Source organism: Gopherus flavomarginatus, chromosome 9 (assembly GCF_025201925.1).
Source record: "Gopherus flavomarginatus isolate rGopFla2 chromosome 9, rGopFla2.mat.asm, whole genome shotgun sequence".
In the NCBI taxonomy this organism is placed as follows: Eukaryota; Metazoa; Chordata; order Testudines; family Testudinidae; genus Gopherus; species Gopherus flavomarginatus.
Window position 1 is genome coordinate 84294067 of NC_066625.1, and position 11367 is coordinate 84305433.

At 48.8% G+C, this 11367-nt stretch overlaps 1 protein-coding gene across 1 annotated transcript; it reads right to left on the reverse strand.

Annotated features, from left to right (window-relative positions):
- Positions 1 to 451: 451 nt before the first annotated feature.
- LYSMD4 (LysM domain containing 4) lies at positions 452 to 7780 on the reverse strand. The gene is made up of 2 exons (XM_050967169.1): positions 7508 to 7780; positions 452 to 3714 (listed from the first exon to the last, which is right to left on the reverse strand). Exons 1-2 carry the CDS (start codon positions 7778 to 7780, stop codon positions 3058 to 3060), a joined length of 930 nt encoding a protein of 309 aa, XP_050823126.1. The 3' UTR covers positions 452 to 3057.
- Positions 7781 to 11367: the final 3587 nt, after the last annotated feature.

Here is an 11367-nt window from a genome sequence, read left to right on the forward strand (position 1 = left end):
TGGATTATCTTGAAAACTTAACGTGTTCAATAAGGAAACACAGTAAACAAGGGCGATTTTTTACAGTCACATTTCAGAGCAGAACTTTCAACATTCCAGTCTGCCTCCTGGAGTGAAAGATTTAAATTTTATATTATTTTTTCCATTTCAGTAGTGAATAGGACCGTACATATTAAAAACACTTCATATTTGTAGCCAGCATTCTGCAATTTGGAACTGGATCCACTTGGATATTTTGGTCCCACAACTAATGGCCACAGTACTCTGCCTTCTTTGTGATTATGTTTCCTTGTAAAGTAAATGTTTATAATTGAAACAAATTCTTAATCTGACCAGAGTCTGGCCACGGTTCTGTCCTAAAACTTGCTTTTCTTTTTAAAGAAAACTGCAACATTAAACAACATAGTGCAGTTCAAAAGATACGGCTAAAGAAACAGACAGCAGTCCAGGATAGCTCCTATTGTGCTTTTATTGAATTTTTCTTCATTTAAAAATGTAACATTAACCTACAGAAGGGACCAGTTTTCCTTCACAGAAGAAAAATATTATTATAATATTATTTTAAAATGGATACAGCTGGCTTTAAGAAAGCAGATGCTTTAGGTTATTTCTTTAAAAAAATTATGTTCCCTCAAGCTCCCTTGAAGCATGACAAGAGCTTCCTACTTGCTGCAGGAAGACTATTTGTTTATCAGTACCGTGACTTAACACAAGAAGAGTCTGTTTACTTTACTCATTGTACCCAGATACCTTTGCAGCAAGAAGCTAGTTTTTCAGATACATTTTTCATTTGAGTCATTATAAACACAAATGCTGTCCATGCATTTGCCTTAGGCCAGCAAGACTTTATTACTGACATAATTGATCTTAAAGACAGAACTTCTAGCTCTTAACTTCAACACCCATCTCAGAACCTTAGATAAGACTATTCATCAGCACTTATTTTAATTTGGGACAGACATAGCTAGTACTAAGATCTGAATTTCCTTCATTTTGCCTCATTGACTTGTGTATTTATGTGACAACAGTGCCCTCTAGTGACAAGACAATAGAAGGCAATTCCTTAATTCGACAAATCATTTCAAAAGTTATTTTTCAGTCTATTTCCTCCTTTTATCTACTTAATTAATTTTGTGTTATTAACTACATCTAAAACTATTGACTCTGGTATCTGAGTGTTTGAAAGAGAGAGGAAAAAACCTCTCTCTGTAGTTTGCTTTAAACCTTTATGTATTTTCTAATGACTATTTTTTTAATCTGTTTCAGAGCAGCAGCCATGTTAGTCTGTATCCACAAAAAGAACAGGAGTACTTGTGGCACCTTAGAGTCTAACATTTATTTGAGCATAAGCTTTCGTGGGCTATAGCCCACTTCATTGGATGCATAGACTGGATTCTATGCGTCCGATGAAGTGGGCTATAGCCCACAAAAGCTTATTAATCTGTGATTTGTACCCTGTTACAACAGTACTAATTCTATAACCATCTTTCAGTTAGGTGGGGGTTGGGGGTGGAACCCAGCTACCTTCTGCATTCAGCACCCTTGTGCTTTTCATACCATAATTTCAGCTAGTAGACTTTAAGACAATCCAGCTGGTAAACACATGCATTATAATTGCACTTCTTCGGATGTCAGTATCTAGGCCTGGGGAAAGTCCAACTTCCTTAAACTTTGCTCTGTGCTGAAAGTTAGCTTAGATTTAGGCAATATGTTATGGGGATTTTGCTTACGTTATGCACAATGTTTCCTAAAGTATTTTCAATTCTACAACTTCAAAATGTCAATGTCTATAGCAGTGGTTAGCCATGAGAAACGGTTCTGAATTTATTTTTAAAATGGCTACACCAAGTCAGAGGTTTTTACTGCAGATTCAAACAACCCAAAGCTTAGCCTTCATCCACATTTATCGCATATACTGTAAGGAACCTTTCCACACATTCAGCATTTACTGTAAACAAATCTTTGCAAAATATACCCGAAACCTGTGGGCCTCTGTTCAACAGACCAGAATGCACCAAGAACGGCTTAGGCTCTGTCACAACCATGTGGATTCATGCACGAGACCTTACCTCTGCATGGAGATGGGTGATCAGAAACATGGCTGACTGACTATACAGGCCCTAAAATTAGCCTACACGAGGTTGGTACAAGTTATGCTTCTCCTGAACTCCTAAAACAGCTGGGGGTGGTTTCCCCTTTTTATTACTATACAAAATGGAAAACTCCTCATTAATCCATCTACCTTAAGCTCCTAAGAGCAAGGACACCGTTTAGACTGAAACACAGTGCTGGAGATGGCAATCCCTTTGTCTTTGCACAGTGAGCTGACTAGTGACGCTATGCTCAAGATGCCTTTAGGCCGAGTCGGCCACTGCAGGTTGCTGGCAGGCTGGACTCTGCAGCTGAACAGAACTTTTGCTACCACTGTTGAGCAAAGGATGTTACTGAGGAATAACTGACCTAAGGGCCGGTTCCTGCAGAGAGCTCTGGGTACCTGCATGGAACCCAAATGAAGTCACAGGGCCTCCTTGCACAGGCAGATCCTTGCCTCCATGGCGCTCACAGCAGGCTAAGACCCTCTGTCATCCTAGCTCAATTTAGCTTAATACTGTCATTGATAAGAGTATCCAGTTTCCTGCTTAGTTTTAACAGTGCCATGTACCAGAGCTAGTCTATCAAGCTAGAAAGACACACGTAGGGTTAAACATGCGGGACCCACTTGGTTCTGCTAGAGAATGAAAAATGTTGTTTTAAGTTGTTGTGGGGGAAAAAATGCTCAGTTCATGCAAAATGTGTCTTCTCATGTGCTAATAGATTGCATCATTCCAATCAATAACCCATACACTCTGATGTCTGCCTAGTTCAGATTTTTAGACAAAGCTACTCTTGAGAGGTGCCTGAAACAAATAAGAGTAAATTGGGGCAAACTACTTTCCCTTGGAAGGGTTGATAAACGCAGAGCCAAATGTCTGTTGGACATGATAAGCTACAAAACGTCTTTATTCATTCAGAGAAAACACATCACCCTGTGTTCAGTCAAGATCACTTAAAAAAAAGTTAGCCACCTGAATCCAGTAGGGTCAGAGTTACTGGTTTATGGGTATCAGTGTTGGGCGGAGAGGCAGTACTGGGCTGTATCTTCGCTTTGGGGGTTTCTACGACTGGTAGGTGGTGTGACAATTCCCCCCTCAATTCATGAGCTGAGCTATTCGAGGCAAAGGTTGTGTTTGAGTTATGGGCTGCCGCCCCAGTCTGTTGTGTTTTAAAATAGACAATATAAAATACTGGCAAGACTATTCCTATCAGAAGCATGATAAAAACTGCATTCCACCACTGGATTCCACAGTCTGCACCATTACTGGGCTCCTTTTGTCCCACTGAACTGGATGGGGGGCAGTTTGGTGCTTCTACGCAGTAATCTGCATTTAAATTGATTTTGGATTGCACTACATCCTCAATGGTCTGGTCAATCCCCTTAAAGTAGTCAGTCAGGTATCTGCTTTCACCAGAGCTGCTGCTGGTGGTGGCTCCATCATCAGGCTCCGGTAGTTCAATCAGTGTCATTCCAGCCCAGGAAGGTGCATTCTGAGGAGGTTTTAACTCTTTGCTGGTCTCCGTTAACACCCCATGGGCCTTGACTGGAATCTTGATAGACTTCAGAGCGTACAAGTCCTGCTCACACATGAAGTTGTTGACACGTTTGATATCTGCAACCTACGGAATTCAGAAAGGAGAAAGACGTAAACCTAAGGCATCATAATCCTTTACCAATATTGACTCACGAACAAACCAGGAAAATACAAAATGTCAACAGTGAAAACAAACGCTGAGTGAAACCTGTTGCTATGGGGAGTCTGGCTCACTGTCCTAACTGTTCTTGCAGCCCTCTGACTCTGCAGAGATTTCCTAGCAAGGTTAAGACCCCCAGTGAATCTTACACGTTACAGTCCTTCACATATTGAACGCTGTAACCTTCAAGACACGTTCAGCAGTGTCTCCAGGAACCATCAGTTGTATTTGTCTTCAGCTTTATCATTCCCATCCCTAGGTTTTCTGCTGTTCCTGTCCGCTGGGGAAATCATTGGGACACAGGCCCAGAGACTTAAAAGTATTTAAGTATTGCTGTTCTCAGTGCTGTGTGTCTGACTGATGGAGGAGCCTATATCTCATCTTCAAAAATGATGTCTGCATGGTGACTGCCAAGGGGATTTTGGTTCCCAGGGCTAGATTCACAAAAAGAATTAGTAGGGGCTGATTCTGGGAGTTAGGCACCTGAGATTCACTAATCCCTTATGTACCTGCCCCCACAAACCCTGTAATTGCCTAAAGAGAGCAAAGATTGGTAGCAAGACATGGCTGGCATGACATAGTGGTGGATGGAGAGAATCAAATTACTACAGATAACAGCACACAGCTGGCAAAATAAACTGGATGATAATCTGTCCAGTAACTACATGATTTCTTGTTTACCCAGAATCTCCCACTTCTTCTTATTCTCCACTATGTCTTTGTCTTTCATTCATATCTCATGGCAGGGATTGTGTCTCACTATGTGTCTACACAGCTCCTAGCACAATAGGGACCTGAACCAAACGGGAGCTCCATTATAATATAAATTATAATGGTCAAACCCAGCACTCACATACCCATCATAACTACCAAGGTAGTAAGAAGGATCTGAAATTGGCCCTGAACAGAATTCAGGCCTGGTTACAGCCTGGGAAACAAAACATTGGGGTTGAGTTACTGGGTGTCATTGTAGGAGGCAGTACACACACTGTGGAACCTTGGACCCCTCGGGACATCATGTGAGAGATGAAAAGGCAACAAAGTAAACCCCAAGTGCAGCCTAATGTGATGCTCAGCTTTTCCACGCACAAGCCTCAGACTTGGGCCCTGGTTCTGGTCCTCAAGCAGCAGGAAAAGGTGACTTGCAAAAGGTGACTGAGAAAAGTGCATTAGTGTCAAGTTCCCAGGAACACTATCCAACCTGAATTGCGGGAGGCTTACAAAGGTGCCTCAAGATACCAAGTGGGGAGAACAGAGAATGGGCACGACAGGACAGAAGGGCAATGTAACAAATTAACCAACTGCAATAAACCTAGCATCAGAAACAGCACTCGGGCCAGTATTTGCCAGGCATTATTTTCTTAGCATTTAAGCACATTACTGCACTAACACCTGTATGTGCATTTGGCAATGAAAATCAGTCTAAGAACTCAGTAAATATGTCTTAATGAAAAAAAAAAAAACCACACACACACACCTTTTCCTTCCTGAATGAGCCAATATGCACCATCAGCTGCATCTTCATTGCCTGATCAAGGTACAGACTACTTTTTAAACAACAATCTGTAATTACAGTACAGGGAGCCCTCCAGCAGCTTCACAACCGCTGCAGCAGGAGTCCCGTTGTCAATGCAGTGGATGCTCAATGGCCACTTGAAGACTGTCTTCGCCAAGTGGCTGACACAAGCCAGCAATCAGCACAGGTAAGGTGGCAGCTGGCTACAGGAGAGGAGGAGATGAGAATGCAGGACGCGCACTTCTCTAGTCACTTTCTCCACACATTCATGATTGTATAGACTATCAGATCCCCCTGAGTAGTCTCTTTTCTAAGGTAACCAGCTCTAATCTCTTTAGACCAGAGGTGGGCAAACTATGGCCCATGCGACCATCCTGCCTGGCCCCTCCCCTGCTCTCACCTCTCCCCCACAGCCACGCTGCTGCACAGGGACCACGCTGGCCCACCACTCCTGCCGGGCTGCATGGCTTGCACCTGCCCACCTCCCAGGCTTTCCAATAAGCCAGTCCTGCTGCTCTGAGCAGCATGGTAAGAGGGCAGGGAGTGCGGGGGGGAGGGGGGAAAAGAGGGTTGGCTGGGGGCGGGGTCTGGGGGGCAGAGGGCAGCTAGATGGGACGGAGGTTTGTGGGGGTTGGATAGGTGTGGGAATCCGGGGGGGGCTGTCAGGGGGCAGAGGTGTGGATAGGGGTCGGAGCAGTCAGTGGACAGGGAGTGGGGTGGGGGGGAGGTTGGATAGGGGGCAGGGTTGGGGGGGGCAGTCCTGGGAGGGAGCAAGGAGCAGGAGGAGTTGAAGGCTCTGAGGGGGGCAGTCAGGCGGCAGAAGTGGGAGGGGTCGGATGGGGGTGGGGGCCAGGCTGTTTGGGGAGGCACAGCCTTCCCTTCCCGGCTTTCTATATCATTTCACAACACTGACGTGGCCCTCGAGCCAAAACGTTTACCCGTCTCTGCTTTAGGCTCTTGTATAGAAGCCGTTCCATACCCTAGATCATGTTTGTTATCCTCTGAAACTTTTCCAGTTCCACTATCCCTTTCTGAGATGGGGCTTCTGAGATCCAGTATTTGCGGTGTGGGTGCAGCATGGATTTATACAATGTCATTATGATATTTTCTGTCTGATTTTCCTTCCTTTCCTAATACTCCCTAACATTCTGTTAGCCTTTTTGACCACTGCTGCATATCGAGCAGAAGTTTTTAAAGAACTATCCGCAGTCATAGGCACCAACTTTCCCTGGGGCCGGTGGGAGCTCGCACTCCACCCGTTCCATGCCCCTACCCTGCCCCCATTCCAACCTCTTCCCCAAAGTCCCCACCCCAACTCCGCCCCCTCCCTGCCTCTATTGGACCCCTTCTCCAAATGCCCGCCCCATGTCTTCACCAAGCACACCATGTTCCCCCTCCTTCCCAGCTGCGCGAAACAGCTGTTTCGCAGTGCAAGCGCTGGGAACTAGTGGGGAAAAGCAGGCATGCAGTACAATCAAGGGAGGCGAAGCAGAGGCAGAGGTGAGCTGGGCGGGCAGCTGCCAGTGCATGCTGAACACCCACCAATTTTTCCCAGTGGGTCCCCCAGCCCCGAAGCACCCACGGAGTCGGCACCTAAATCCCCAGTGACTCTCAGGTCTCTTTCTTGGTGGTAACAGCTAATTTGGACCTTACAGTGTATATGTATAGTTGCAATATTTTCTCCAGTGTGCATTACTTTGCACTTATCTACATTGAATTTAATCTGCCATTTTGTTGCCCAGTCATTCAGTTTTATGAGATCCCTCTGTAATCACAGTATATTGTTCTGTTTGCTTAACAGTGTGTAAACTCCTTACGATCAGCACTTGTTTCCCATTTTTCAGTACAGATGTCCTCCTCCCTCAACAAATTAATAATAATTGTGCGTTACCTGAGAGCTGTAACACACTTAGTCATCCAAATTATACAGGAATCCAGGTCACGCTGGGCGTGGGAGTGAATACACTTTCCTTGTGTTATTAATTACATGACATCTGCACCCTGCATCACCTTGGTTTATATCTGGGTATCAATAAATACAGGACACACACAGAAGCAGTCATGGAGCCTCCCTCTGTATGCACAGAAACTAAACTACACATAACAGATCCCTAAAAAGAAGTGCTGCCAAAACAAACACACATGAAGACAAGACTAAGGGAAGAAATTAAAGCAGCTGCATCATCTCACTGCGGCTCTTACTTTACACCCATACTGCAGCGCTAGCTTGTTAAGGTTATCGCCCTCGGTGAGCTCTCGTTCCAGTAGCACCACATCCCCAGCTCTCTCTTGGGAAGAACTGCTTCTCTGCTGCTCCTTGCCCCTTGGACGTAATTCCATGAATTCAGATTCCTCCTCCGATGACTCATCTTGATCTGATCGGCCATTTCTAAACACATAAACGTGGCTGCTCGGATAATTATGAACAGTGACTGGAGCCTGGAAGGATCTGGTTCGTCCCTCATAGAGCCTCATGTTTAGTAGAGCCTGTAGGAGAAAACAGACATTTTAGTTGTACTGGTCACAAAACAACAGGTTTATTCACCACCCTACAGAACAGTGACAACAGACCAAAAGTACAGCACCCTGGCAATATGCACACAATTAAGCCAGTACACGTCTAATAAACTGATCTAGTCACCAGAACGCTCTGCAACATGCACCACTTTTCAACAATTGCACCGACAGTGGCATTTGTATCCACTTCAGCAAGGGAGGCTGTCACTGTCGCAACCTATGAAGCCTGGAATGTTTCTTCATTAGCAAAAAAACTTTGCACGATGCTACAGTGCTCATTTCAACAAGGGTTCATTCCAGAAATTCTAGTTTAGCACTACTGCAAATAAGTCAGAGATAAAAGAAAGATCATGCTGAGCTTGTGGATCCATCCCAGGAGCTGAGTGTCTTTGGTTATGATAAAACTTCAGTATCGCAGAACCTACAGCTGATTTGCTACTGCCCTGATGTTAGACTCCATTCCAATGCACCTTTTTGCATGATCATTTTGTAAGTCTTTGGTTCTCTGGTCTAATCACAGACTTCTGAGTGATGGTCTTCTGCACCCCCCTCCCGCTTATGGGATTGGAACAGTTTTTCTTTTAATATAAATCAATATTCAACATCAGCCTGAAACAATCAAGATGATTTCAGCTTACAAGACAAGAGCTTGCCCAGGAGTTTTCTTCTTATTACTACTGGGACTAAAGCAATTAGACAAAGTCCTGTGAAACCAATGATAATATGAATGGGGTTTAAAGTAGCAATTTGTTGCCATCAAAATTATGAGCAAGGAAAAAACCCAACACATTTTCAAGCGGAACCCCACTGACTTTAATGGGTCTCTGCAGGGATGGGTTTTCCCATGCAGGGATCACTTCAGGCTAAGGTTCGGCATTGTTATCATACAATGGGGATCTCAGAGGGTCCAGTCTGGATCAGGGCCACACAGTGCTAGGTGCTGTACATGCACACGAACCCGCGACAAAAAGTTTACAATCTAGTAGGACCACGTCGCCCCAAAGCTCATATATAAAGAGCTTCTTTAAGATACTGACCTTTGGCCAAGAAGCAGTAAGCAAAGCAAACGGTAGGAGTGCAAGTGTGCTATGCTGGAGGTAGGATTTAAGTTTACTTTTTTGTTAGCTGTTCTTTCAGCCACAATGAGTTTTATTTATCATTTCTCCTCACAGCACAGGAATTTGTCCTTGCTCACTCAAAAAAAGGCACAGTGTTTTTGTTTAGTGTGAGCCACAACTGTTTGGGATTGCTGTTATGTCTCAGCCTGTGCCTGCATGAAGCATTGGGGCCCCTTGTAGTACCAATCGGGGCCCCAATCCTGCCGAGTTTGTTTATTTCCAGGGCAATAAAGCCCTGATTTCCCCTCCTGGCATTTAATACAGACAAAGCCGGTGGTGACTCCCCCATCGGTTTCAGCAGGGCTGTGTGGGAGCGACTGAGAGCACAGGGTGTGTGACTGCAGCGGACTTTAGCCCAGTCTCTTGAGCTGACTGCTGCTAGCCACTTAAGAGGGAAGTACCTGAGAGGGACGTCACCTGCCAAGAACCAGCAGAAGCAGCTACCAAACCGAAAGCTGTAGCTGGGGATGGTTCTGGAGAGGGCTCAAAGGGACTGGTTAATGGGGTGACTCCATCAGCACCCTGGGATGGCCCGCAAGAAGCAGAGCGGAGTAGGAGCGTGGGCCCGCTGCTGAGGCAGTGATTTCGAGGCATGCCTTGTCAGCAGGCAGGCAGGCACCCTGCGCCTGGCACCAGAGGCGGGAGACGCACCTGCCCGGGGTGGGGAAGGGAATGAACACGGAGCGGGGGGGCAGAGGAATGGGGAACAGGGCATGGTTCCTCCACCCTGACACATTCCCCTTCAGTCACTGCCCAAGGGGCCCACCGCTTTCCTTCTGCCCCCCCCCCCACTTCCCCGTCCCCTTCTCCAGCTCCCCAGGAGGGACCAGCCAAGGTCCCTTCCTCCCCATCCTGAACGCCAGAGAAAAACCTTTCAGACCAGCCAACTCCCCCCCCGCACCACCTCATGCAGAGCGGAGCCCAGCCCCCACTTCCAGACCGGGAAACCCCCCACCCCAGCCCCGGCGGGGGGGGGGGGTCGAGCTCCCATTGGGGACCCTAAGCAGGAATATCTGGGGGGGCTGATATTAAAAAAAGCAACCCCTCCCCCAAGCTGCTGGGGCCTTAAGCCATTGCTAAGTCTATTTATGCGCTGGCTCTGCCTCCAGCCCAGCCGGCGGGAAGGGAACGGAGGGGGGGGAGGAACCCCCGCCAGCCCAGCCCCCCCTCCCCCAGGAGGAGAGCGGGGACCCCGCCAGCCCAGCCCCCCCTCCCCCAGGAGGAGAGCGGGGACCCCGCCAGCCCAGCTCCGGGGGGGGGGGGGGGGGGACCTCGCCAGCCAAGCCCCGCCCCCCCCCAGGAGGAGAGCGGGGACCCCGCCAGCCCAGCTCCGGGGGGGGGGGAAAACCTCGCCAGCCCAGCCCAGCGGGGAAACCCCCGCCCAGCCTCTTAGCCCCGTTCCCGAGAGGGGACCGGGCTCCCCCAGCACAGACCTCACTAACCCCCCACTCCTCCGCTCTCCGGCCCTCAGCCGCCACATACACACTCAGTTCTGCCCCTCCATCCGCACTGATTGGCTGGGATCGCCCAAGGCTGGGATCAAGGGCACACAGCGACCAATCGTCAGCGAGGATGGGCGGGGCCTCTGGGGAGGGAGGTTAGGTTGAGCGGTCAGCGCTGGGGTGGGCGGGGCAGCGTTAAAGGGCCAGCGTTCCTCCCCCCCGCCCCCCGTCCTGAGGCCCCGGGAGGGACAACGGGCTTCCCCGTGTCCGGGGCTTGGCCCCCACCCCCTCACCTGCTGGCAGCTGCCATCCAGCCGGGCTCAGGCCAGGCTAGGAGCCTGGGTGGGGCCAGCTCCCATTTTGGGGGGGGGGGGGGGGGGGGGCGGGGGTTGTTAGGCTCCCCCACCACGGGCTGGACTTGGCGACTGGAGAAACCAGCCCTCGAAGCAAAACACACTGAGCCACCCTGCCAGCGGTACGTGCCATGCCCAGCTGGGGCGTGAGAGGCACAGAGTCCGTAACGGTGCCCACAGGCCCCGCCATCCAGGCCCCCGCGCTCACCCACAGCCCGGGTGCCTTCCCAGGGCAGTGACTAGCACGCAGGCATGCTGAGGCCTAGGCTCTGAGTCCTGCAGTAGCCATCGAACGCTCTTCTTCCCGGAGCTGGACTGGAACCCAGGAGCGCTCAATGCGGTGGCCGGGTGCCCAGTTTTGAACTGGACAGTCCAGCTGAAAAAGGGCCCTGACAGTGTCTGGTCAGCTCTACTGACCGGACACCCACTGTCCAGTTACTACGGGGGAGGCACCGGGTTATCATCCGTGCCAGCCCCTACTCAGCCGAGGCTGCCCCCTGCCTGGGAGATGGGTGGGGGAAAGTGGCAAGTGAGAGGGAGGAGGGGAGAAGAGGAGTGGATAGGGTGGGACTTTGAGGGGAAGGGGTGGGGCCTCACAGGGAAGAGGTGGGGCAGGAGAGGCTCCGGCCCTC

Excerpts from the sequence above, each read along its gene's own strand:
- LYSMD4 (XM_050967169.1), bottom strand. The coding sequence starts at position 7,780 with ATGAGGCTCTATGAGGGACGAACCAGATCCTTCCAGGCTCCAGTCACT. Across the intron at positions 3,715-7,507 it reads CGCTGCAGTATGGGTGTAAA|GTTGCAGATATCAAACGTGT; the intron begins GTAAGAGCCGCA and ends TGAATTCCGTAG.